General features: G+C 34.6%; 1 protein-coding gene across 2 annotated transcripts in view; it reads right to left on the bottom strand.

The window, feature by feature from the left end:
• LOC124367506 (E3 ubiquitin ligase RNF157) overlaps positions 1-17,342 on the bottom strand; it is a 31,212-nt gene extending 13,870 nt beyond the window's left edge. For both annotated transcript variants that reach the window (XM_046824379.1, XM_046824380.1), the window contains exons 1-7: positions 17,056-17,342; positions 9,934-10,052; positions 8,444-8,673; positions 7,803-7,990; positions 4,982-5,139; positions 3,999-4,232; positions 834-994 (exon numbers count right to left, since the gene is read on the bottom strand). In XM_046824379.1, the coding sequence (XP_046680335.1) occupies positions 834-994; positions 3,999-4,232; positions 4,982-5,139; positions 7,803-7,990; positions 8,444-8,673; positions 9,934-10,052; positions 17,056-17,143 (1,178 nt within the window). In that variant the 5' untranslated portion in view covers positions 17,144-17,342. The remainder of the gene's footprint in view (positions 1-833; positions 995-3,998; positions 4,233-4,981; positions 5,140-7,802; positions 7,991-8,443; positions 8,674-9,933; positions 10,053-17,055) is intronic.
• Between the last annotated feature and the right edge of the window lie 8,256 nt (positions 17,343-25,598).

A 25,598-nucleotide genomic window follows, 5' to 3' on the forward strand; every position in this document is an offset into this window, starting at 1 on the left:
ACCAAGTCTACCCAATATATCAGTAGGTAATCAGGTCAAGTTTTTGGGTATCACAATAGATAACAAGCTCTCATGGACAGAACAAGTAAATAACACCTGCAAAAAAATGAGCACAGGACTCTATGTAGTAAAACGAATCAAATGGATTGGAACTTTAGAAGCTGCAAAAACTGCCTATTACACATTAGTGGAATCACATATTAGATATGGACTGCCTGTCTGGGGCAGCTCTGCTGGAAACCTTAATAGAGTACTCATTTTACAAAAGAAATCAGTTAGGATGGACTGGAACCACTTCAAAGCTGCCGACAAGCCTTCCAGTCTCTGGGTATACTAACAGTAACGGCTCTCTACATATTTCAAATAATCATACATGTTGACAGACTAAACCTCCAGACAAACAGTAACGTCCACACTTACCATACCCGTAATGCTTCCAGATACATATTGCCTCAACACCGCACTGCTCTTTTTGGTAAAAACCATCATACATTGGTAGAAAACTCAAAAATATGCTCCCAGAAAACATCAGAAACCTATCAGGAAATCGACTCAAGAAAGGACTTTGACTAATCTTGATCCAACTGCAGTTTTACATTTTCTGATGTCTAATTAATTTACATTAAGTTTTGTTTTGTTGGAAACAAAATTTGATCTGGAACTAGATCAAGATTCATCTGATAGTGAATGTTAGACTACAGCAGGAGAGTCAGATTTCATCACCCCTCCCCCTCACTAATGTCATCAACCTCTGCAAGGGTGGCAGTGTTGCGGAGGCAAGTGTGATGACCACGTAATCAAGTATGCAAGAGAAAGAGGTTGAGGAGTATCACCTGTTGAGCACTTCGGCTGCCTGCGCTGCGGTGTCATCGTGGTCCATGGGTTCCAGAGCCACTACCAAGGCTGGGGCCAGGCTGCGGCTAAGAGATGGCCCGTTGAGAGCCTCTATGAGTGACACAGCCTCGTAGCCTGCGGGAATGTTTTCACAGTTGGTCTACAACAGAGATTGATATCATGTATCACAATAGATTTGTGCAGAGCATTTCCATCATCACTTACAAAATATATGTACATTATCACAAATTGTTTTGATTGTATAACTGTAGAAATCCTACAATATAAATATTAATGGATTCATTAACTAACTAATTAATTAAAATTTGTGTATTCAAGGCATATTTGTGACAGTGAGATTGAATATTCCAATAATAAAACTCAGTCAATTTGTTGGAATTCTCAAGTTGGTGGCATCTTCTACAAAAAAAGGTGTTGCCAAAAGTTCACCCTCATTTTCAATGGGAAACAAACATTATGCTATGTAGCCACTTCACTCTGGAAAATAATACAGTATGTGATGAATATTCTGAGTTTTTTTCTAACTGGGCATAGTGCAAAAAACAAATGTATATGAAAACTTTCATCTTATGATAAAATAATAATGTTCAAATAAGGAACTATATCTTTAGATATATTGAAAAGCCACGCTAACTTCGTCCTTTGACTCCACCTTGTTGTATTGTTTGTTACAAAACAGGGCAGTTAGTAACTTTTTGTCATTAACCCTTTCAGGGCCAGGAGCAAATATGAGATGTTGCAAAATTTTTTCACATCTCATATCCCCTTGTCACTAGTCAAAAGTGCCAGGCTAAAAATTGGTGATTTTGCAGTCTCTTAGATTAAAATTTATAAGTTTTCATAAAAATTATAGAATGACCTAAAAGTTGCACCAAATTACTCATATAGATATTATGCTATCAACAAGAAAATGTTTTAATAGATTACATAAAAAAATAATTTTGCAGTGGCAAGCTACTTTATTATATTATACATTTAGAAAGGAACAACCATACAAAATTTTGTGTTATTTCTCTCATAAATAAATTTTTTATGACACATTTAAAAAAATAAATATTCACATTATGGATGTACTGGTAAACAGATGATTGTAGGATTCATAAACAGTTTCAATACAGTTAAAAAACACTAGAAGAGCACAAAGCAAAAAGGATGATAGTCACATTATGACGATTTTTCAGAGCAGAGAATTTTGACTTTTACTTTCACCTCACTACCTTATATATTGAAAAATGTTTAAATTACTCATTTTTGTTTGAAGGGCATTTAATTTCTTGTTGAATTTTATGAATTAAAATTCTATATTCATTAGAAACAAATATACAGAGCTAAAAAAAGAAGGAAATTACAATAAAAACACAGCAAAAAAGATGAATGTCCTTTACTCAGCCACTTAACTAATACGTAAATCTGGTTTCTTTCTAATTTAGAACAATGTCCCACAGTACTTAATGTTCTTGTGAAAGTCTACCATAGAATTCCCTTGCTTTGAGTCCACAAAACTGTTTTAAATGTTTTAAATTTTGAAGTTCATCACTATCACTCGTTATGACACAAATATATAATACAATATGTAAAAGAAAAACACTAACATAAACTGTATTCATTTAACCAACACAAGAGGGCAAAGTGAGGTTATGTTACAGGCACAACAGTCACATGTGTAAACAACATAAATATATTGCATTGTTGACTATCATCTTTCTTGTATCAAAGGCAAGTGACTACCACCCTTTTTGTAAAGTACTACAAATCTAAAAGTGTCTGTATCTTGTGGACTATCAGTCTTCTTGTTAAAAGCACAACACCTACAACTTCTGCTCAAGATAAACTCAATATTACCAATGAAAACGAAAAATTGAAAAAAATGGACTATCATCTTTTTTTGCTTTGGACTCTTAAAATTTTATTTACCAAGAAATATTTACACAATTTTATTTGAAATTTATTTACACTTTTTCTATGTACAAATGTGCTATTTACAATTTCACTCCCGTGTGATCGCAAATTGTCAGTCATTGCAACTACTACACACAAAAGCTAAGCACGTTAACAACTAACACTACTAATATTTACAACCACAAAATAAAATAATGAAGAAGAATCCAGCATACAATAGTACGATTACACTAAAGCATATTAAAGAATTAACAACGAAAGATCAAGTCAGCTGATAATGTCACATGACAATTACGAAATAAAAATGCATAGACCTCCCAAATAATTATCTACAAATATACCAGCGAATAAAAAAACATAAAACTTTAATCATTTGACGTATCAAGAATATCAAGGAGACAATATATTGCTGCCTGGCGTTTTTCGCATATGTCACCGATGGCAATATTTTGCTGCCGGGCACTTTTCAGACATGATCTATGGCGGCAATATATTGCTGCCTGGCCCGGAAAGGGTTAAGGGCAAGTTTAATTGTGTCGTATCTTTTGTATCTAAGCCACTTTTGGCAGGCTATATTGTGCTCATTGTTAAGTAAAATAATATATAACTGGTAGTATGAGATGTACTTTTAAATCTGATAAAACCATAATTTAACGCATACAATGAAAAACATATCATGCAACACAATCTGCTTCTTTTTTTTAAATCTCATTTAAGCCTCAGCGTCAGCTATGCTGGCTTTGAAGTGCACAGGTTTTATTATTAAAGTACAAAGTACATGATTGAACCTCTCCGGGATTTGAACCCGTGATCTCTCGGTTAGAGAGCTGAGACTATAACCATTAGTCTACGGAAGAGGACCACAATCTGCTTCATAATAAAAACAACAGCAAACATATGTTGTAGAATTTGAAATGCTCAGCTGATTTAAGTAATCTGTTTGGATGAGGTGGATAGCTGTGTGTAAAACAAGAACCATTTTGAAAAAAATCTTAAATATTGAATGAAATGGTTTCTCCCAAGTGACAACCTAACTAGAAATAATTGAGTTGGTAGACAGCACAGCCATACAGACTGTCCAAAAACGTGATATTCATGAGAAATTACTATAGTGCTGCTAGCTCACCAGACGACTGCCACATTGAAGACTGAGAAATCAGTCTGGAGCTGTGTGACATATGATCACTGAATCCCTTGTTAATTACAGAGTTGAATTTTAGATGGCAAGTAAGTCTAAATGGTACCTCTTGGGGAATCGAGGGGAGCTGTGTAGTGGATTTCTGCAAGGCCCGGATCTGCAGGAGAGCTCGGAAGGGAGCACGACAGATAGGACAGTTGTTGGCCTGGTAGCGCAGGGAGTCCGCGCATGAGTTGCACAAGCAGAGGTGACGACACGGCAGTATAAGTGTGTCGCGCACATCACACATGCAGATCACACACTCTGAACCATTGTCCTCAGTCTCTTCATCACTGTTGCCCTGGAAAAATACAATGGTATCATTGAGATTTAAACTTAATAAAGCACAGATTACACAATATTCAAACACTGAATGCAATACAGTAGAATCCCTCTCGTTCAGGGTTGCCTGAGTATAACTCACATGCGCATCTGTTGTTCGCTAACACCGCGACTGGCAACAGGTCGTCACAAGTTTATCTAGCGACAGCAACACTCATTCCTTTGTTTAAATAGATCAGTTGACTTCTGTATTTGATCGAGAGGAAACATATAGTACACGTACAGTAGTATTATTTTCTTGAGTGAACGTTTGTGTGTATTGTGTTGTGTGTGTGCTGCTGTTTTGGATTCATTTTCGCTATGAGTGCTAAATGTAAGCGTATATGTTTGTGACAATGTTATAACGGCTGAAAGCAATAGAGAGTATAGACAAAGGTGAATCGGTGCAAAGTATTTGACCACTACAAATAATTTAAACTGGCCATTTTCATAATTGTTTTGAACACTTAAAAACCTAACGATAAAAAAATAACAAAAAACTAGACGTTTTAGAAATAGCTATTTACAAAAACCTAACAAGATATTTTAAATCTTCATACAGTGCTTCAAACTTTAGGGACTTTAAGCCAAACTTTGAAATAGCAATTTTCTGTTCTTGTTTAAAAAAGTGAATATGAATTGAAGCAAGACAGAAGTATTTGTGGAATATTTTTACATTACAAGTATATTATAAAATGAAGTAGAGCCAAATAAGTGAATCAAAAATACCTTAACAGTGTCATTTCCTTTATTCTCGATTCCATATATCTCTTGCAGCAAATAGCACAGACCGTCTACGTACAGCCGCTGTTTGAGTGCCTTCAGCACGTAAGTACCGTCTGAGTGTCTCTCCACAACTGCAATGCTCGTGTGACTCTGCTTCTGGTCTGTAAACAAACATGTACATCAATCAACAACCGCAAACTGAGATTAAGTGTTGTCTTATCAATGAAGGCTCTCTTATTTGCAGAACAATACTTAGGTACTTTACTTACATTTAGTATGATAGAACTACCACACTTTGGATACCAAACACTGCAGTGTCTACTATTAGAAGTGTATCATACACTACTATTGTGTGTACTATTGTAGAATCAAACGTTAATCTCATTTTAATTTCTTTTAGATCAAAATTAAAGTATTTCCCCTTCTATTTCACCAACAATGGAGACAGTAGTCCAAAATAAACTTCCCTTTTGGAAATGTGTGAGATAAGAAATAGGGATCTAAAAATCTTCTGAACTACAGGTGACAGTTTTAAATTAGAGTCAATGCGAGTTTTCTTGTCCATTGGCTGGGTTCAGAGGGTTAAGACAACTGTTTCTAAAAAATCTTTCACACAAGAAATGTCACCAATAAGCTCTCAAAGGTGTTGCCAAATCATAAATTTATCCTATTAAAAGATGAAACTAATAAACCAGAAGTTGATGCTAAAGATAATGGATGCCCTATATCAATTATATATAAGTATGAAAGAAACAGAAGTGACGCCACATTGAAACTATTGCATAGAATTAAATGTATTATGTATCATAAATTGAACAGTAACTTAATTATTTAGTTGAAGGCGAGAATATGCCGATTGGAATGGGGATAACAGGGTTTATTATATATTTAAACATAAATTAAAAGTTAGTTGAATACATTAAAACTATGCTTATCTCATTGTGCAGAGCTCCTCAAGTGGGTAATGATTGGGGTCAAACATGTGGCCAGTCTCCATGATTATGACCATGCTTACCTCCAATGTCTTCATGAGCTACGCACTATATCACAACCAGAATCATATGTGCCAGCATTGTACGGAAGCTCCTCAGGTGGATAATGATTGGGGTCAAACATATGGTTAGTCTACATGATTATGACCATGCTTACCTCCAATGCCTTCATGATCTACGCACTATATCACAACCAGAATCATATGTGCCAGCATTGTACGGAAGCTCCTCAGGTGGATAATGATTGGGGTCAAACATATGGTTAGTCTCCATGATTATGACCATGCTTACCTCCAATGCCTTCATGGGCTATGCACTATATCACAACCAGAATAATCTATGCCAGCATTGTGCAGAGCTCCTCAAGTGGGTAATGATTGGGGTCAAACATATGGTTAGTCTCCATGATTATGACCATGCTTACCTCCAATTCCTTCATGAGCTACGCACTATATCACAACCAGAATCATATGTGCCAGCATTGTATGGAAGCTCCTCAGGTGGATAATGATTGGGGTCAAACATATGGTTAGTCTCCATGATTATGACCATGCTTACCTCCAATGCCTTCATGAGCTACGCACTATATCACAACCAGAATAATATGTGCCAGCATTGCACGGAAGCTCCTCAGGTGGGTAATGATTGGGGTCAAACATATGGTTTGTCTCCATGATTATGACCATGCTTACTTCCAATGCCTTCATGAGCTACGCACTATATCACAACCAGAATAATCTGTGCCAGCATTGTACGGAAGCTCCTCAGGTGGGTAATGATTGGGGTCAAACATATGGTTTGTCTCCATGATTATGACCATGCTTACCTCCAATGCCTTCATGAGCTACGCACTATATCACAACCAGAATCATATGTGCCAGCATTGTACGGAAGCTCCTCAGGTGGATAATGATTGGGGTCAAACATATGGTTAGTCTCCATGATTATGACCATGCTTACCTCCAATGCCTTCATGATCTACGCACTATATCACAACCAGAATCATATGTGCCAGCATTGTACGGAAGCTCCTCAGGTGGATAATGATTGGGGTCAAACATATGGTTAGTCTCCATGATTATGACCATGCTTACCTCCAATGCCTTCATGGGCTATGCACTATATCACAACCAGAATAATCTATGCCAGCATTGTGCAGAGCTCCTCAAGTGGGTAATGATTGGGGTCAAACATATGGTTAGTCTCCATGATTATGACCATGCTTACCTCCAATGCCTTCATGAGCTACGCACTATATCACAACCAGAATCATATGTGCCAGCATTGTATGGAAGCTCCTCAGGTGGATAATGATTGGGGTCAAACATATGGTTAGTCTCCATGATTATGACCATGCTTACCTCCAATGCCTTCATGAGCTACGCACTATATCACAACCAGAATAATATGTGCCAGCATTGCACGGAAGCTCCTCAGGTGGGTAATGATTGGGGTCAAACATATGGTTTGTCTCCATGATTATGACCATGCTTACTTCCAATGCCTTCATGAGCTACGCACTATATCACAACCAGAATAATCTGTGCCAGCATTGTACGGAAGCTCCTCAGGTGGGTAATGATTGGGGTCAAACATATGGTTTGTCTCCATGATTATGACCATGCTTACTTCCAATGCCTTCATGAGCTACGCACTATATCACAACCAGAATCATATGTGCCAGCATTGTACGGAAACTCCTCAGGTGAGTCAACGTGTATTATCACTGAAATGGTCTCTCTTGTCAGCAATGCAAGAAAGCTACTCTCTGAATAATGACAGGGGTTAAACATGTCACTAGGCTCTATGATTATGACTAATCCTATGCTTACCTTCAAGGCCTTCATAAGCGACACAGTGTATTGCTACCGGAATGACCTCCCTGTCAGCGTTATAAGAGAGCTCCTCGTCTGAGTAACGACTGGGATCAAATATGTGGGTAGGCTGGCTGAACAGCTGATTGGTGCCTCGGTTGTAGCAATACGTTTCAGAGGTCAATGTCGGGTCTCGGGGACAGTATCTGAGAACGGGGAGAAATTATTTATTTCAAAGCGTCCTTTTAAAATGTTCCAAGAGATTTAGATGTTCCAAGTGTTTGGACAAAGGAATAAAAAACAAAACATAAGTATCAAAAATTGTAAGGAAAGTTGAAAAGCATATAAAAAAGAAAATGTTTACCAATAAATATTAAGGAAGCTAAAAGGCATACAAAATAATTAATATATAATGATAAAACACAAATATTTAATGTTTAACAAATATAAATAAACAAAATAAATAAAAAAGCCTGTTTATTTTGTATGTACCACATGCTTTAAGAAATTAAAGGCGTATATAGATAATAACATAATTTGATCACTAAGAAAACGTGTTTGTAAAAACAAATTCTATTGTGTTGGAAACTTATTGTCATCTGTGAATAGTTAGAATAAATCAACCAACCTACAGAATAAAATGAATTGCTGTTACTCACACAACACCTGTAGGTGTGAACTCCTCTGTGGCAAAATAATAAATTGTTATGGCCGTGCGAGCATCACAGTCGAATGTGAACTCAATGTTGAAGTTGGTAGGTTTAATGAGGTCATTGTCACCCTTGACATTGTCCATGGCCCGCACCAGTCTCAGTGACTCCTTGCGAATGTTCACCAGGCTCTTGAGTGTTTTAGTGGGCTCGTTGGCTTGAGGGGGTGGGTACGGGAACTGAAAGAATTACATGTTCTGCTCAGTATGCTTGATGGAAGTCACCAGGTTTTAATATAAAAGACATTTTAATTTCTTCCACAATTTTAATTTATTTTAAAAGTACTTTCACCGGCAAAAGTTCTATTAAAATAAATTACAATTGTGGAAGAAACAAAAATGTTTTTTATATTAAAAGAATTGCATGGTCAATTTTTAATCTATTTCACAGCTATTTTCTCCTCAATTCTCAAAAAAATTAATGATGACCAACAAAATATTCTACTCATATTAATGGTGATCTTTAGTTGACTATTTTTGAGGGAAGTGGCAGGTCCAGAGCATATTTTGGAGGGGGAAATGATTTCCAAAAGATTTGTGAGGTTCGGAATATTCCTTATTACAAAGAAAGATTCAAGGAATTTAATTTTTAAGGAAGAAATGTGCATTTTTGAACTTTTGTTTTAATATGTTCTCTGTGTGTGGACGCCCGGCAATTCACCATTGTGTGCACTTCAGTATTGCAAGCTCAGGCTCAGTAAAAGGGATTTTTTTTGTGCACATGGTAGCATTGACTGTGTTGTTCTTTTTGGTAGGTTTCGTTTCCCGCCAACTCTATTGCGTTTGCATCGCCAATTGTTGTTGTTCAAACTTTTGTTTTCTTCAGGAGGTGATGCATATATATTGAGGTTATTGTGCAGTTTAGTGTTTGTTATTTGTTCTGCAACTGAGTGATTCGCAGATTGTAAGAAAATGTACACATAGTGATGTTGAGGACAACGCTGACAGCAATGTGCCGGTAAGTGAAACTGATTTGGATGTCGACTATAGATAATTTGTGGTAGTCATTGGTTGCACAACCGTCCTTGGGAGAAAAGTGGCATCAAGATTGTAGAGGACACTGCCAATTTGATTGACTTGACTGCAAATCCTCATTGCCACTATGACATGACAATATTAATCTAGATAGTCATGTTACTTTCATAAACAACAAAAACAAAAGTTTGGTTAATGACTGCAACCATATTTTGATGTGGCTATTGGATTAATTGGGCCACCAAATTTCTATAACAACTATAGTCTGCACTTCAACAAGAAGGAAAAGTTTATACTCAGCAAGCCATATCCAGGTCACCAGAACATAGTCATCTCTCTCATTCCCATTGGAGGAGATTGTCTCCTTCAAGTCGTCTATTGAACTGAAATGGCATTGTATTAATGGAACTATCAAACATATACCAAATGAAATAACTTATAATGAGTAATGAGATCAATACTTACAGGAGTAGGTCTACTACCGAGGAAGTTCAAGTCAGCATTCTCTCCAAACAAGTAAGCCTCAGGTTGAGGCGTGTCGAAACGCTCACCACCCATTATAAAATGGCTTCCAAAATAGTTACCTGAAAACATTGTTAAATATTTATAACTAATTCTATTTCTTATTTCTTAGGCTTACAAGGCTGGTGTCTCGACAATTATCTAAAAACATAGGTTGTTTAAACAGGTGCAGTATTGTGTGCACTGCGATATTTTGGACACAATCTCTAAACACGGTGGAGCAACCAAGTTTCCTACACATAACATGACTAAACTGGGAAGGGTTATGTGAATGTTGAGTTTAGCTCCAGCTCACCTTCCTCTTAGTAGAGACTACACAAGTGTACCTAAATTATAATCTCGTTATTGATCTACTGTATTAAAACGAAATTATTCCTTACTCTTTAAAGCTTTTACATAACATTTATAATCGCTAGGGTCTATTTATTAAACACAACACTGTAATCAGGTTATTAAATTCATAGATTAAAAATTGTGTATCTGTCTGTATTATAGAGGTTACCAATTTTTCTCTAATTTATCTTCTTATTATAACAGAAAGTTTAATACTATTTAATTATCTTTAATTACTGTACAAAAAGCTCAACCATTTTCATATGAGTATGATCAGTTTAACACAGAGTTTTGTTGTAGATTCTATTACAAAAACATTGACATCAGCTGGTTTAAAAAGTAGAAAATTATATTTATTGACAAGATTTTATAAACAAATCTGATTACAAACAACAACATGTAGCTGATTGGCAAAACAAATCTGAAATTTTAACCTAAATTCTCAGTATGTTTAGTTTAACAAAAATGGTTAAACTGATTGACTACATGTCCAAACCGAATGTTTTGACTAACACTCAACACTGTTATACACACAAGCTTGTGGAAATCGGGCGCCTTGATGCACCTAAGACCACTAATTATGAATTGGGACAAATGTTTGTTCACAGACTTTTCGGTTACAGAGGAATAGTTCTGTTCAGTTGGTTAACCAAAATCTATGACAGGGACCTTATTAAAGCCTCTAAGGTTTCTACTCAAGAGGAAAAGTTTGCTGAATTTTTCACACACAATTACTACTATCTTGCACTTATAGATTCTCGTGATATTCCACACGTACCGGTTAAGAACGAACCAACATATTTCTACGGTCTGAACAGTATTTATGGATTCCGATACTCGATACCGGATCTGGACCTAGTTTTACACGAAGACATGCTGCCCTACACTGCCACGAAAACTGAAAGCTTTGATCATGATCATTTTAAAAGGTTCTTCATCCACGATTCTTCCAAGGAGACACGTTACAAGGCGACCAAGACTCTTGAGGAGTGGCAGAAACAGTACACACCTTGCTTAGCACTAGCTGACGCTCAGAAAGAAACCACAGAGAATGTCCGTATCACCGCGATTCCTTTGTATGTGGGCTACCGCAAAGCAAGAAGAACTAATGTTTACTGGTGGAGATTTTCCGTTCGCATTGAGAACTTGGGGGAATCAACTCTAAAATTGAAGTCTCATCTCTGGAAAGTTTTAAATGTGAATGGCACCTTAGTGAAAATTCGAGGGAATGGTGTGGTTGGACAAATACCTGTCCTAAACAAGTCATTCCCAGCATTCCAGTACAGCAGCCACGTTCGGCTATTCTTCCCTAGAGGTAGTATATGGGGCAGTATTACTATGGAGAGAGGAGACGAATCATATTTCAATTGCCATATACCAGTGTTTTCACTTCAAAGTAAGGACTGTGACAAAAAGGTTGTTCCCGCTCCTTGAAGCTATCCAAGTGTTGTTTAAATACCAAAAATGTTTATAACCTAGTTCCATTGTAGTTGTAATTTAATTTCGGAATTTTTAATACACTTAGTTGATGAAGTGCTTTGATTAACTATAGTTTTGTACAATTTTTTAATTTATTAAGAACCGATGGCCTTGTTTTGACTTAGTTTAATTTTATTCTTTCCTACAGTGTCCGAAGGAACGGTGTAAAAGTTTAAACATGTAGTAATCATTTTAACCCTTTCAGTGCTACAGTTCCTGACCTATTCTCGTACCTAAGAATGCTAAAAAATTCTACCCAAAATTTAGTAGTTTAGGGAAAAGATTATAAAACATTTTTGTTTGAGAAGATAATTTTATTTTTTTGTTAATTACAGAACAATTCAGCGTCAATAATCTCATTAGGCCTAATTGGGACTAGAACGTTTTGGATTATTGAACTATCCGGATTTTCAAAATGAACCCATAAAAGAACTTTAATGTTTTAATATGGAAATGCAAAATTCTTGGGCACAGCATTGTAGTTCATAATAGTTATTTTATGAAGAAAGTATCTATTGCTGTAACAAAGTATATATATGAGTGCAGTAGTAAAGAAATGCTGCTTACAAATGCAATACACAGTGTTTGAATTTTTAAGTCATTAATTGATTATTGGTTGTTTTTTTTTTTTTTTTTTTTGCACCAAAATCTCTCCTTGGTTAAGAAGAGGTTGGTGTTCTACTGTTTATGCATCACTTGAAAATAAAATAATAGATTTGCCTAAGTGAGAAAGGATGTTCCTGCCAATACTGCCACAACAATTTTACAATCTACAGTAAAATATTACATAGTTACATTTTACCCAAATGTATGAGAGCAAACACATGTGAATCAATGTTGTATATGGACCATTACTAGCAGTGTAAAACTGCCCATAGATTCCGTCCATACAAAGAACGGATTCCTAACTTAATTCAAGAACTACTCCAAATCTGAATGACTCCTAAGCTATGTGTATATATATATATATATATATATATGTTTTGTGTGTGTGTGTGTGTGTATGTTTTTACTGTTTATTTTAATTTAAATAATTTAGCCATTATGACTTAATTGAATAAATCATATTTAAGATTGTGTATATATATATATATATATATATATATATATATATATATATAATATATACAGGGTGTATATTATGTCTGGAAACACCCAAATATATCCTTTAATAATTTAAATATAAATTTGAAACCTCTTACAATCGTGATAGAGATTGGGCATCTACTTTTTGGAACAATGTTTTGATATGTCACACCAACGGGGGACGTCCTACCGAGGGTATCGTGAAATATTCTTAATGGAAGCCTATACCTTGTGATACATAATTTTAAAGGTAATAGCTTACTGAATTGAATGCCACAAACCGCATCTCAAAGGAATTATTCTATCAGAAAATAGAGCATTTTTAGTATTGAAAATTTACTGATGTTCAACAATGTAATTTTAACATGGTTCTTGCCACAAAATGTGTTACACTAATTTTTTAGCATTTTTTAAATGTTCAATTAAAATAAAATAAACAATTTATTTTTAAGCTGGTTTCATTAGTACAAATTTACCAGTTTTTATTACAATGAATAAAACTTATGAGTCACTTTCTCTGATTACTTATGAATCTGTACTTGGTGTTTTCCAGTCAGCAGGAAGGTTTAAAGAGACAAAGGTCACTAGCCTATGAGAAACATTATTGTGTTATTAATCATCTGGTCTACAGGTTTTCAGTTTGTTGAGCATGGAGCTTTTCACTAGACAGGTCTAAGCTTGGGAATTTACAAATGGACAAAGGTCATATCATTCCTGTCGAGTTAATCAGTGTCTCTGAAGCATTGCTGTCAACAAGTTATCTAATTACAGTAGTTCAGTTTTTATTTGGCATTTTAATGGAATTGTCTGAAAGAGAACGAATTACTCTGTTGATGATGCGAGGATATGGCGATCGTCAAAGATCTTATCGGGAAGTTTGTAATTTGTTTAATGACACTTTCCCAGAAAGGAATCCCATAAAGTGTTTCAACAATATCAAAAACTATTGAGCGTTTTGGAAATGACAGGGAGTGTTACGTAATCGGCCAAAGTCGGGTAGGATACAATCTGCAACAGATGAAGAACATGCACTAGATGTTTTGCAAACATTTATTGAAGACCCACATACATCGCTCAGAAAAGCTGCACAGCAACATGATATGCACCCTATGTCTGTGAGTAAGATTTTGAAAATTAATAAATACAAACCATTTAAAGTTCATTTAGTCCAACAGTTAAGTGAGGATGATTACGACAGAAGAGTTGAGTTTTGTGAACTTGTGATGCGCAAATGTGATGACAATAGAGATTTTCTGACCAACATACTATTTTCTGATGAGGCAACTTTTTTCCTAAATGGCAATGTTAACAGGCACAATTGCCGTTTACTGGGCTAGCTAGTGAAAACCCACATTGGATTACTGAGTCCCATTCACAGCAACCACAAAAAACTGAACGTATGGTGTGGAATTTTAGGTAACAAAATTGTTGGACCCTTTTTCATCAATGGAAATTTAAATGCCGAACTTTACTACAAATATGCTCCAAAATGAAATAATCCCAGCTATTCAAATTGCATCAGGAGAATACTTTGATAATGTATGGTTTCAGCAGGATGGTGCTCCACCCCATTATGGGAGACAGGTAAGAGAGTATTTGGATTTAAGGTTTCCTCATAAATGGATTGGCCGAAGAGGAGAAATCGAATGGCCTCCAAGATCTCCGGATTTGTCACCAATCGATTATTTCCTATGGGGTCATTTAAAATCCAATGTTTATAGAAGAAAGCCTCATAATTTGGAAGACCTAAGAAACAGGATTATAGAGGAGATTGCTTTTGATAACTGAAGAAATGTTAGGCAAACTCTGTCGAATCATTTTACACCAAGATTGGCTCATTGTCAAACCGTAGAAGGAACACAGTTCGAACAATTGCTTTGACACCAAATGCAGGTAAAACGTTTGTTGTAAGACTTTTCTAACAGCATACATTTATTTTTTATTTGTAATAAGAAATCAATAACATAAGTATTTCCATAATTGTACTGTAATAAAAACTGGCAAATTTGTGCTAATAGAACCAGCTTAAAATGAAATTTTTGTTTTTATTTAATTGAACATTTTAAAAAAATGCTAAAAAATTAGTGTAACACATTTTTGTGGCAAGAACCATGTTAAAATTACATTGTTGAACATCAGTAAATTTTCATTACTAAAAATGCTCTATTTTTCTGATAGAATAATTCCTTTGAGATGCGGTTTTGTGGCATTCAATTCAGTAAGCTATTACCTTTAAAATTATGTATCACAAGGTATAGGGCTTCCATTAAGAATATTCACGATACCCTCGGCAGGACGTCCCCCGTTGGTGTGACATAACAAAACATTGTTCCAAAAAGTAGATGCCCAATCTCTATCACGATTGTAAGAGGTTTCAAATTTATATTTAAATTATTAAAAGGATATATTTGGGTGTTTCCAGACATAATATACACCCTGTATATATATATATACATAAAAAAAAGACTTCACATAACTCCTTTCATATTTCGACTATATTGTCGTTTTCAAAAAGGTACAAAAAATTGTATATATATATATATAACTATATGTATATATAAAATCTTAAATATGATTTATTCAAAAGTTATAATGTTAAAATTATTTAAATTAAAATATACAGTAAACACACAAGAATACTCATATGTATATGCCTACCATTCCGTGATTCACGATCACTGCTGTCCTAGCAGCTACCTCGATTTTTTACCTGCTGAATTTATTTCTCATTTTAGCCATTTGGTATTAAGGTTCTCCAGGATAAACACAAGTAATTGTTTTATAGGTTACCTAAAAACGTATTACTCAATAATAAGCTTAACAATAGATTTTATAGTTTTTTGCTTCCATTATAATTTTTAAAATAAAGATTTTAATTCCTTAAAGATAAAAGTTTAATAACTTTTTTTACACATTTTCATTAATTTAGGCTTAACAAAGCAAAGGACCAAAAACGTTTCAACATTTCATTACCTTTATTGTGGTTGTTTTTTAAACTCAATATCTTGAAATACACATGGGATGCAGTGTAAGCAGGTGCCACCACAATCGAATCAGTTTATCAAATTATTGATTAGAAATACCTTAATTATCGAATAAAAAAACAACATTCTTACTACAGATATTTACAACCAATTATTTCCTTTAATGTATTGACTAACAATATTACTCCAAACTAATTTGAATGATGAAGTCATTTCATATAATATTTAAGTAATGGCCGCAAGTACAACAGCGATGTATAGCCTATAAGTTATTTATGTAACAAGCTGTCATACAAGTTTACCCTTAAAAATAGTAAAAAGTAACTAAATGTAGCACTGGTTTGCTTGCTAAATTTAATAAATACTTCATGTAAATCTTCATCTACTATTTGGATCAGTTCTGGAAAATAACGTAAACAATAAATCTGAAAATAATGTAGACAAATGTAGTCGTACCTTTCGACAAACCTAATAAATAATGTAAAGAAATAAAACCTTGGACTAACTTATACAAACTTTATAATTTCTTACACAACTTACGTACAATTTACTTACAAATCTTTTTTTCCTAATTTAAAAACATTACATGACAAACTCAAATAACTCATTCTGAAAACACAATGATCAATTTAAAAATCAATCAAGCCTAATTGAATTCCTACAAATTTTAACCACTCACATAAGCCATGTCTCAAACATATAGCCTACATAATAATGTTTCACGTCTCAAACATATAAATAATTTTTTTAACTAATTGACATTATTAGAGTTAATAACGTAATAGAACGGAAGGTAAATAACGGATGCCAGAAGACAGTAAGGGCACTAATATACAGGATGCTTCTTGATGCTGTACTAACCAAAGAACACTCAAATAAGCTATACCATAAAAAAATCCACCCATCAGATTTTCATTACAATGTTATGGCATTTAAAACAGTACATCACAATATGCAATAACTTAAATAGGCTAAGGATCTTGTTTCAGAAATGTGTAAGGTGATAGAAACACATAGCCTTGGTCAACCTAATATTAATTTATAAACTATGTGAATGAGTCAGGTCTCCCTTCCATTGTTGTTAGATAGACTCAAAGAGATATGTTATTATTAATATATTAATTATAAAATGAAAACTTTCTTTTAATTACTATGCCTTACTAAACATATGCCTTGTGCTTACCCGATTTAGGTGGATATTTATAAGCATGATTTGATACTATATCGACTTCTTCTACACCTGCATTTTGCCTACTTGTTAGCGAACCCATTCTGAAGCAAAAATCTCTAAAAAATAAACATTAAATTTCACTGCTTAAAATGGGTTATTTAAATACTGTGTGTCGTATTTGAAAAAACGTTCAAATCGGCAGAAGAAGTGTCAAGTTAATTTATCAACTACCAACAAGAAAACAAACACACCGAACTGACAGTAGGAAGACGTAGAAGCGACGAACAGACCAGACACTTTTCCACTTCCTAGACTACAGAGAGTATTAAGGAAACATTGGTATAAATTTTACCCCAAAGAGGATATTAACAAACTATTCACTTTTACAAGGTTACAATCTTACAATCTTTGATAAATAATACAATCACAGTTACAATATATCTACTCAAAGCAACGCCTTATTCGCTCGGATATCGTGATTATGTCAATTACCACTCGGACTGTAATGACCAATACCCAATATGAATAAAAATAATATTCAAATGTTTATGAATGGTTCAAACAATATTAACCATTAAATTAAACTTCAATATAATAATTTATATAGAAATTATGCCTTATTTTTTTAATAAATATTTCATCCTCTTTGTAAAAAGTCTTTATCAAAGACATAATAATTATTAATTGTAATTTGTAAAACAGTATTGAAAGTAAGTTAGTAGGACTGCAGAAAGATTGCTGAAAATGCAGAATCAGTACCTCCATAATATGCTGGAAATCAGTCTAGATCAGGTCTCGGATTCGGTAACCTGTAATTCTCTGTAGCTCAATCATAAATATTTTCTAAATTGCTTAGACAATGTAGTTCAATCTATTACGAAATCTCTTTTACGAAATCTTTCTAAAATTTCTTTCCAGTAATATTGGTTATCCGTTTGTCCAGGAGACACCCACTCTTAATGAACAATTCCATTAGAATAAAAGCAGGACACAAGCATACATTTCACTTTTGACATGCGAGCTTTTTTGGAGGCTTTAATCAGAAGTATTCTCCTGTTTAAAGCATTCAGAATTGTTACATTTTAAATATCAATCAGTAGAATAAATAGTTATTTTTAAAGTTTAAACTTTGGTGTCAAAATGAATTTCTATTACGGAATTGTCCATTGGTGGCAACGGTATCTACCATATTTTAAATATTCGTTATCGTACGCGTTACAGAAAGTTCTTACAAATTATTGTTCGTTATTTTGGTATATACATATATACAAGATGCGACAATAAAGTAATGAGACTGATGTGAAAAAATGTTGCTTGCCGTTTTAGTCAAGTTTAGTATGTTCTTCAAAGTAGTTCCCCTCTGATTACACACACTTTTCCAGCGCTTCTGCCATTGATTGCAACATTTCTAGAACTCATGTTCTGTAATATCCTCCAAGACTCTCGTCACAGCTTTTTGGACATCTTGTGTTGTTTGAAAGTGGTGTTCCTTGATCGCCGTTTTGACTCTTGGAAATTGAAAAAAGTCGCACGGAGAGATATCTGGTGAATAAGGAGGCTTTGTAGTACTGAAATTTGTTTGGAGGTTAACAATATTGCTGTACAGACAGAGCAGTATGGAATGGCGCATTATTGTGATGCAGAATCCCATTATCAGCAATGTTGGCACGGACAAGAAGAACTCTTTTACGAAATCTTTCTAAAATTTCTTTCCAGTAATATTGGTTATCCGTTTGTCCAGGAGACACCCACTCTTTATGAACAATTCCATTAGAATAAAAGCAGGACACAAGCATACATTTCACTTTTGACATGCGAGCTTTTTTGGCCTGGATTATCCCTTTGAGCATCATTGGAAATTTTGCGTTTTTTTTCTCTGGGTCGTACTGAAAGAACTAACTTTCATCACTAGTGATAACATGGCTCAACAGTTCTGTATTTATTTCAGTTTGTTGTAACAGATCGGCTGCCACTTTTTCCCGTGTTTCTCGCTGTTTTGGTGTGAGATTTTGGGGACCATTTTGCTCAAATCTTTCTTTTTGATCAGATCATACGAGTGCACGCACCCTGTCCAAGTTGACATCCGTCTGTGAGGATGATGGTCATCCACTGCGGTCTTCATCTTCAGCATTCGTTTTGCCTTCACTAAACATTTTATGCCAACGAATAACTTGAGCTCTTGACACAACTGTAAGTTATCGTTGCGTTTTCACTCAATTTAACGCTAAAAGAAATGGCATACCGCGGCAATATTATGCAGTTCCATTTCCGTGACGAGAGACACAAACACGTGTTAACTTATTACAGTACAACTCACGACTGAGCAGTTGTATCGATGTGCAACTTGGACTAGAAGCAGCTAATAGATCAAGGTAAAAGATATTGTGCCTACGCAAGCCTGCTGGGTTACCACATCTTGCAAAGAAAATAAGTCTTATTACTTTGTATATTTAAGGATCTTTTGTTCAATGTATAGGCCGAAATGGGATCGATCTTATGAGACTCGCGTGCCTTATTTTAGGCTCATTATGCCATTTTTGTCGATGTTTTGGATTATTTTGTCACGGTTTTGCTTAGTTAAGTAAAATCAAACTTTTATTAATCACACTGTATTCCCCAAGTAATACATGTACCAAAATTTAAATTTTACTCTCTATTAGTCCATGTGTTTTTGGTTTTCTCACCATTAAACAAAATAACAACATATATACGCCAAACTAAATAAAAATATACTTTTGTATAGGAATTATAGCATTTCAAAACCTTACCTTACCTTCAAACACCTCCTGTACCAAAATTACAAATCCCTTTCGTTGTCTTAATACAAAATGAACCTTACCCTTTCATGACTTAAAACAGGTTAATAGTGTACCATACATCCGAGGTGTGAATATTCATCTATAATTTGAATCAGTCTGATCAAATCCTGGAGGTTGAAGAGCTTATACCATACTTTTGGAGGTACAGTATACTGAAACCGTCCTGGAGGAAAACAGAATCTAACATCTTACATTATGACGTTTCACTGCCTTTATCTTATCTTGTCCTATTCACATTCTTGACTTTCGGTCTAATGAGTATGCTGTACAGAATAATCTGTAGAATTATACTCCACAGAAGTGAACCTTCTTAATTTAGAGGAATACTTCAACAATGTTAATTTAAATTGGATCTATAATCAGGTTTAATATTCCCTAATGGAGACCGACTAACAACTTCCCAGGTTTAGAGGCAAGTTTAAGAAGCTTGTCATTGAGAAGAAATGCCCCAATATTATATAATTTTGAGAATTTTCGACAATCACAGATAGACTGCTGAAGACTAACTCTAAATTGTTATTGAAACTAATTAAATAAAGTCAATGAGAGTATTTCCCTAAAATCTAAAATCCTTCTGATCTTACTTCAACAACTCATAAAGGTCCTGCAGATAAGAATGACAAATGCAAGCTATTTTTGTAATACTTCTCTGCTTGGAGTAGCAGATATCTAGTTGCTTTAGTACGATTTTGGCATAAACTAATTTATCAACAGTTGCACTTTCTCTGTGCTAGACTTCCAACATATACTGCAAACCTAGACTCTAACAAGGGAGTTGGTATTGACAAGATTCCATTTGGCATTCTCAAGTATTGTGCTATTACACTTGCTTCTCATCTCACTATTGAGTGAACCAATCAAAACGACCTTAAGTAGTAGGTTCAGTAATGCCAAATGATTGCCTCCTCCAAGTATTTGAGACTGCTTCACATACTACGGATGATGTTATCTTTGTGATAAGTGGAATTAACGACACTCTAAGTGAAGATTTTCTTCCAGTTTACTCAACTTTGAAACAGAATTGGTTCAGCTAACCAGAAATACACCTGTACTTTTAACAACAATCCCAATGAGGTGTTATTTACATGTTACAGATAGTTTCCATAATCAAATTTTCAATGTTAATAACTACTTGAGAGAGTTAGTAAGTCGTCTTGACTCTGTACATCTGGTTGATCTAGATCTGGTGCTCAAGCGTTTTCACTTTACACCACATGGATTGCATCTAAACAACAAAAGAAAAACTAAATTGGCGTGGTTTATTGCTGACATACTCAGTGGTGTAGCTACCTTGGGTGTCACCGCATCGAAAGTAAAAAGCAATAAATTTTGGTGCTAGCGATTTTTGTTTGTACATTGTTCTTAAAGTTGAGAAACCGGGTGGGTGTCACCCCAAAAAAGGCGACACCCGGTGTGGCCTGCCCCCGCCGCTACCCCTTTGCTACGCCACTGGACATACTAAGTTCAATTTTCCAGCAAGATGAAAAGAAAAACACAAAGGGATTTTCCAATTAGTTTAATTGAAAGAAATACGTTATATATCATAGAAGAATTTAAAAACTCCGTAACTATAGCTTTCTCACACTACATCTCAGCTGATGTTCAAATAAGTCAGCGTGTGGCATTAGTCTCCAGGGAAAAGTTTAATAGACCACAACCTAATAATTATATCAATAATCACTTGACATGTCAAAAAACTGAAGGAGCAACTATTTATGGTATCGTGACTAAATATTATCAAAAACCTAATTTGATGGACTATGATGAACAGCTCTGTAGGATTTCAAATCAAAATATTTGAAAAAGCTCATTTGCTTCCCAATGGGCTGTGAGTGGGACAATGTTCCAGTAGAACATTTTGCAAAAATATTGGTAGATTTTCAATACGGCACTGGAGCAATAATTAAAGCAAATATTAAAGAATAGTTTCCGTTTTGAAAAGTTTCTTACTAGATTTTAACATTTCAGTGGTCTGTTTAACTGAACACTGGATGTCAAAAGATGAAATTATTAGTTCTTATCCCATTGGGTTTTACTGTGCTGCAAGACTGAAACACATAAGAGATGGAATAAAGACAAGTGAATGTGATTTAACAAAATTTTGTTACCCATTATTTTGAAGCATCAGCAACAATTCTAGATGAATGTAAAACTGTTGTACTTTCAGTATATCACTCTGTAGTTTCAGTATTTTTTTATGAGATGGCAATCCACAGGACCTTTTATTTGCACTAGAACATTTTTTAAATTTTGTTGTTGGTTGGAAACACTACAATATTATAATATGGGGTGATTTCAATTGCAAATTTAATATTACCAAAAATACCAAAACTTTAAAAGGTTTTCTTAAAATTTTAAGACAGTTTACTAATCTAATCTAAGATTAATTCCTTTAAATAAAAATGGAACTAGAGGGAAAAATTGCCTCGATAATGTTTTTATTTTAGTCAAAATTTATGTGTTTCTTCTGTAATTACTTTATAATTTTTTACTAAGACCATGAAGGTATATTTGTTAATATGTTTCCAAACGATAAATCTGTTGACTCAAGAAGTATCTCACAACATGTAAATAGCATTCAAAGCATGGAATTACCTAAAAAGGATATTGGACCTCTCTCTGCTTTTGGGGTCTTATGACCATCCTTGCTTGGTGAGCATAATGAAAGAGATTCTGCAACACTGTTTACTATTTACTATTATTTTTGATGTTGTTCTGAATAGTTTGAATCATTACAAAGTTGTTTCAAAGGTACATAAAGAAACAACTTTGTTTCTTTATTTACCAAAGAAAGAATAGGACACAAAAACAAAAATGATTGGTACACACCTGAATTAGCTGCCATGAAGGAAAGCCTGTTGTTCTGGATAGATAAAGAAAATGTGACAACATTTTGTAGTGTTGTGTTTTCATTTATATTAGTTATTATTAAGACATTTTTAACATGAGTCGCCAAATGCCAAAACAAGCTAAATCCACTCTGCAAGTTTTTTTAGATAAATGCCAAAAACTGATTGCTTTTCTCACATCCATTACATTTTTTATGATTTTTGTTTAAAAAAAAAGGTTAAAAAATTAGTTATATTGTTTTAAAATTGGCTAAAAAATGGTACAAAAGTTATAATTTACTGCAGCCGATTAAATATATGGCATAGCTTGTTTTGGAACAGTAACTATGATTTAGCTGCTTTTGGAAACTTACTCTCCGCCATTTGCTTTTTAACTTTGGTTCCAAAACCAGTTAAATTGCGTTTACCATTCCAAAATAAGTTAAAAACAGAACCTTATATTATTAAATCCTTTTTTCTCAAAACATTGTAGCCTATATTGTTAGGTAAAGTTAGGTTAGGATTAATGAACACAAACGTATTCATTTTCAATACAAAACCATGAATTTATTTATCTACAGAGTTTATTAAAATAAATGTGTCGTTTATTAAAAATATTTTCACTCAATCATAGGCTCATCCTCTTCATTTATTTCAAAATCATCATCATCATCTTCTTCGCCTTGATTGGTGGTAGGTAGCTGGAATAAGTCCTTGAAAAACTTCAACTTTGGCTCCCGTTGCCAGTCATTTCCATAGTGGAGATTTAGCAAGCATTTCACATCATTGATTTTTACTTGTTTCACTGGGTTGTCCTTCTTGTATCACTCTCAAAACTGCATTGTCAAAATTTTTCCCCCTTTTCATTACTGACTTACTCTCGCCGATTTCAAATACATAGTTTGCTTCTCCTTGTACCAGGATGGAGTTTTGGATTACTTTTACTTCTTGAAAAGATAAATTTCTTGGCCTTTTGAAATTGAAAATGCCATTGTCCTGGTTTTTTTAGAACAGCATCAGGTTAGAGTTTTCCAATCACTCACAGGGCCAATCCGTCCCAAGTTTCACAACAGTACAGTGCTTTTCAATTATTTCAGTGTACTCATTGGGATTGTTGATTACACTCAGATCTTGAAATTTCCTTTCAAGTACTCCAAACACTCTATCAGGGGGAATGAAAGAAAGGCCGACTACCGGAAAGAGTAGTACAACTTTAGTAACATGTTTAGGTGCATCTTTCAGGAGCCAATGAGCAATCATACCGACAACAGTTGTGTTCTTGTTTTTGGCCACCACAGCCGTCAGAGAAAAGTTTGACTGTGGTGACATTTTCCATGTTAGCGCTTGTTAACCTGTGGTAAACAGCAGATGCAATTTGACTGGACCCTTTTGCATACTGGTTTTCAGTCCAGAGTAAGAAAAGGTGTTTTCTGAATTCAAGAGGACCTTTAGAATGTCCCTCACAAATCACAAAATTATATAGATATAGCTGGCGCTTATAGTATGCGGCTTGGTCCGGTATTTTAGGAAGGACAAGATTTTTCTGACAATCATAGCTCAGAATAAGCTCTTTATCATTATTTTCTTGCAAAAGTTTGTAGAATTTGTCTGCACGGACTTTGTGGGCTTTTAAGGTTTAGCTTTAGTGTTTCACGCTTGCCTGCATCTTTTTCTGTGGCTAGTTCACACTCAAGCCTTGTGCAGGTTGAACACTTATCAGTGTACGGAGCGTCAAAAACCAATGTTAAAGTTCTCAGAAAAAACCAGCCTGAAAAAGTCATACTCACACTTTAATTCTTCAGTTGGATGCTGCTCAATATACATTTTCCACATTTTTTGTAATGTTAAGCTCACTTGGAAGGTATTGCCTATGCTTGTTTTTTTCGCTCTGCAATAGTGTTTTTGTACTGGAATAAATGTTTTAATAAAAGATTTGATGCTGTCTTTCTTTATATTATATTTATCAACTTGGCGTGCTCCTCCACGAGTCTCCAAAGGTACGACGCATGTTTCCAGGTACTTTTTTTTGCAAATCAATTGCACTCGGTTTTTTACTCTCTCTTGCAAAATTGTAAGTAGTGCTGCCCGACATACTTTAACATTCTCAGTTTTGTTGTTCCTCTCATTTTAGGTAAGAAAAAGTCAGTACTTACATTTCTTTTTGATTTGATACCTTCTGGAAGACGAGTCCTTTTTGCTGAGGAAACAATGACCGTGCTGAAGAATAAAAATTCTTCTTTGATTGAAGGTCAGCGTCTTTATAGTATTGCTGATGTATCTTTCTAACATCCTGCAGGGAAAGTTCTGCGCAGCGGTACTTACTTTTTGGCCGAATGTTTACAACTAGGCATCTGTGGAAATCCCTTCGGGCGGTGTCTAAAACAAAATAGGGATTATTAGTTCTCCTATACCTTTAAAAAAATACTAACCTGTAATAAAAAACAAATTATAGATCGCAAACGTTGTCAAAAACTGTTGTAGTTAAGATAGGGCCTAAGCTGAATTACTTTAGGCTGGTTGAGAATTAAGTAGTTTTAGTTGCGGTTATAGGTTAGTTTAGTTGAGGTTAGGTTAGCTTAGTTGAGGTTAGGTTATTTTAGTTCAAATGAGTGTTAAGATTAGGCTAGTTTAGTTTTCTTTACCAAATGTTGTTAACTTACCTAGCAACTTTTGCAACAGTTTTCTTCCATGCTCTTTCGTTTTTCTTCCTTTTCTTTGCCAAAGGGCCAGGCATCTCTTCTACCAACTCTACTTGTTCCACATTTTGTGGAGTTTCCACTGTTATGTCCATTATATTGACATTTTCTTGTTGAATCAATTACAACTTCAGCATTTATAATATCAATACCAACGCCTTCACTACCTTCTAAAAATACCTCCTGTATGTTCAGCCTCCATGTTTTATGAC

This window comes from Homalodisca vitripennis, chromosome 8 (genome assembly GCF_021130785.1).
Source record: "Homalodisca vitripennis isolate AUS2020 chromosome 8, UT_GWSS_2.1, whole genome shotgun sequence".
Classification (NCBI taxonomy): Eukaryota; Metazoa; Arthropoda; class Insecta; order Hemiptera; family Cicadellidae; genus Homalodisca; species Homalodisca vitripennis.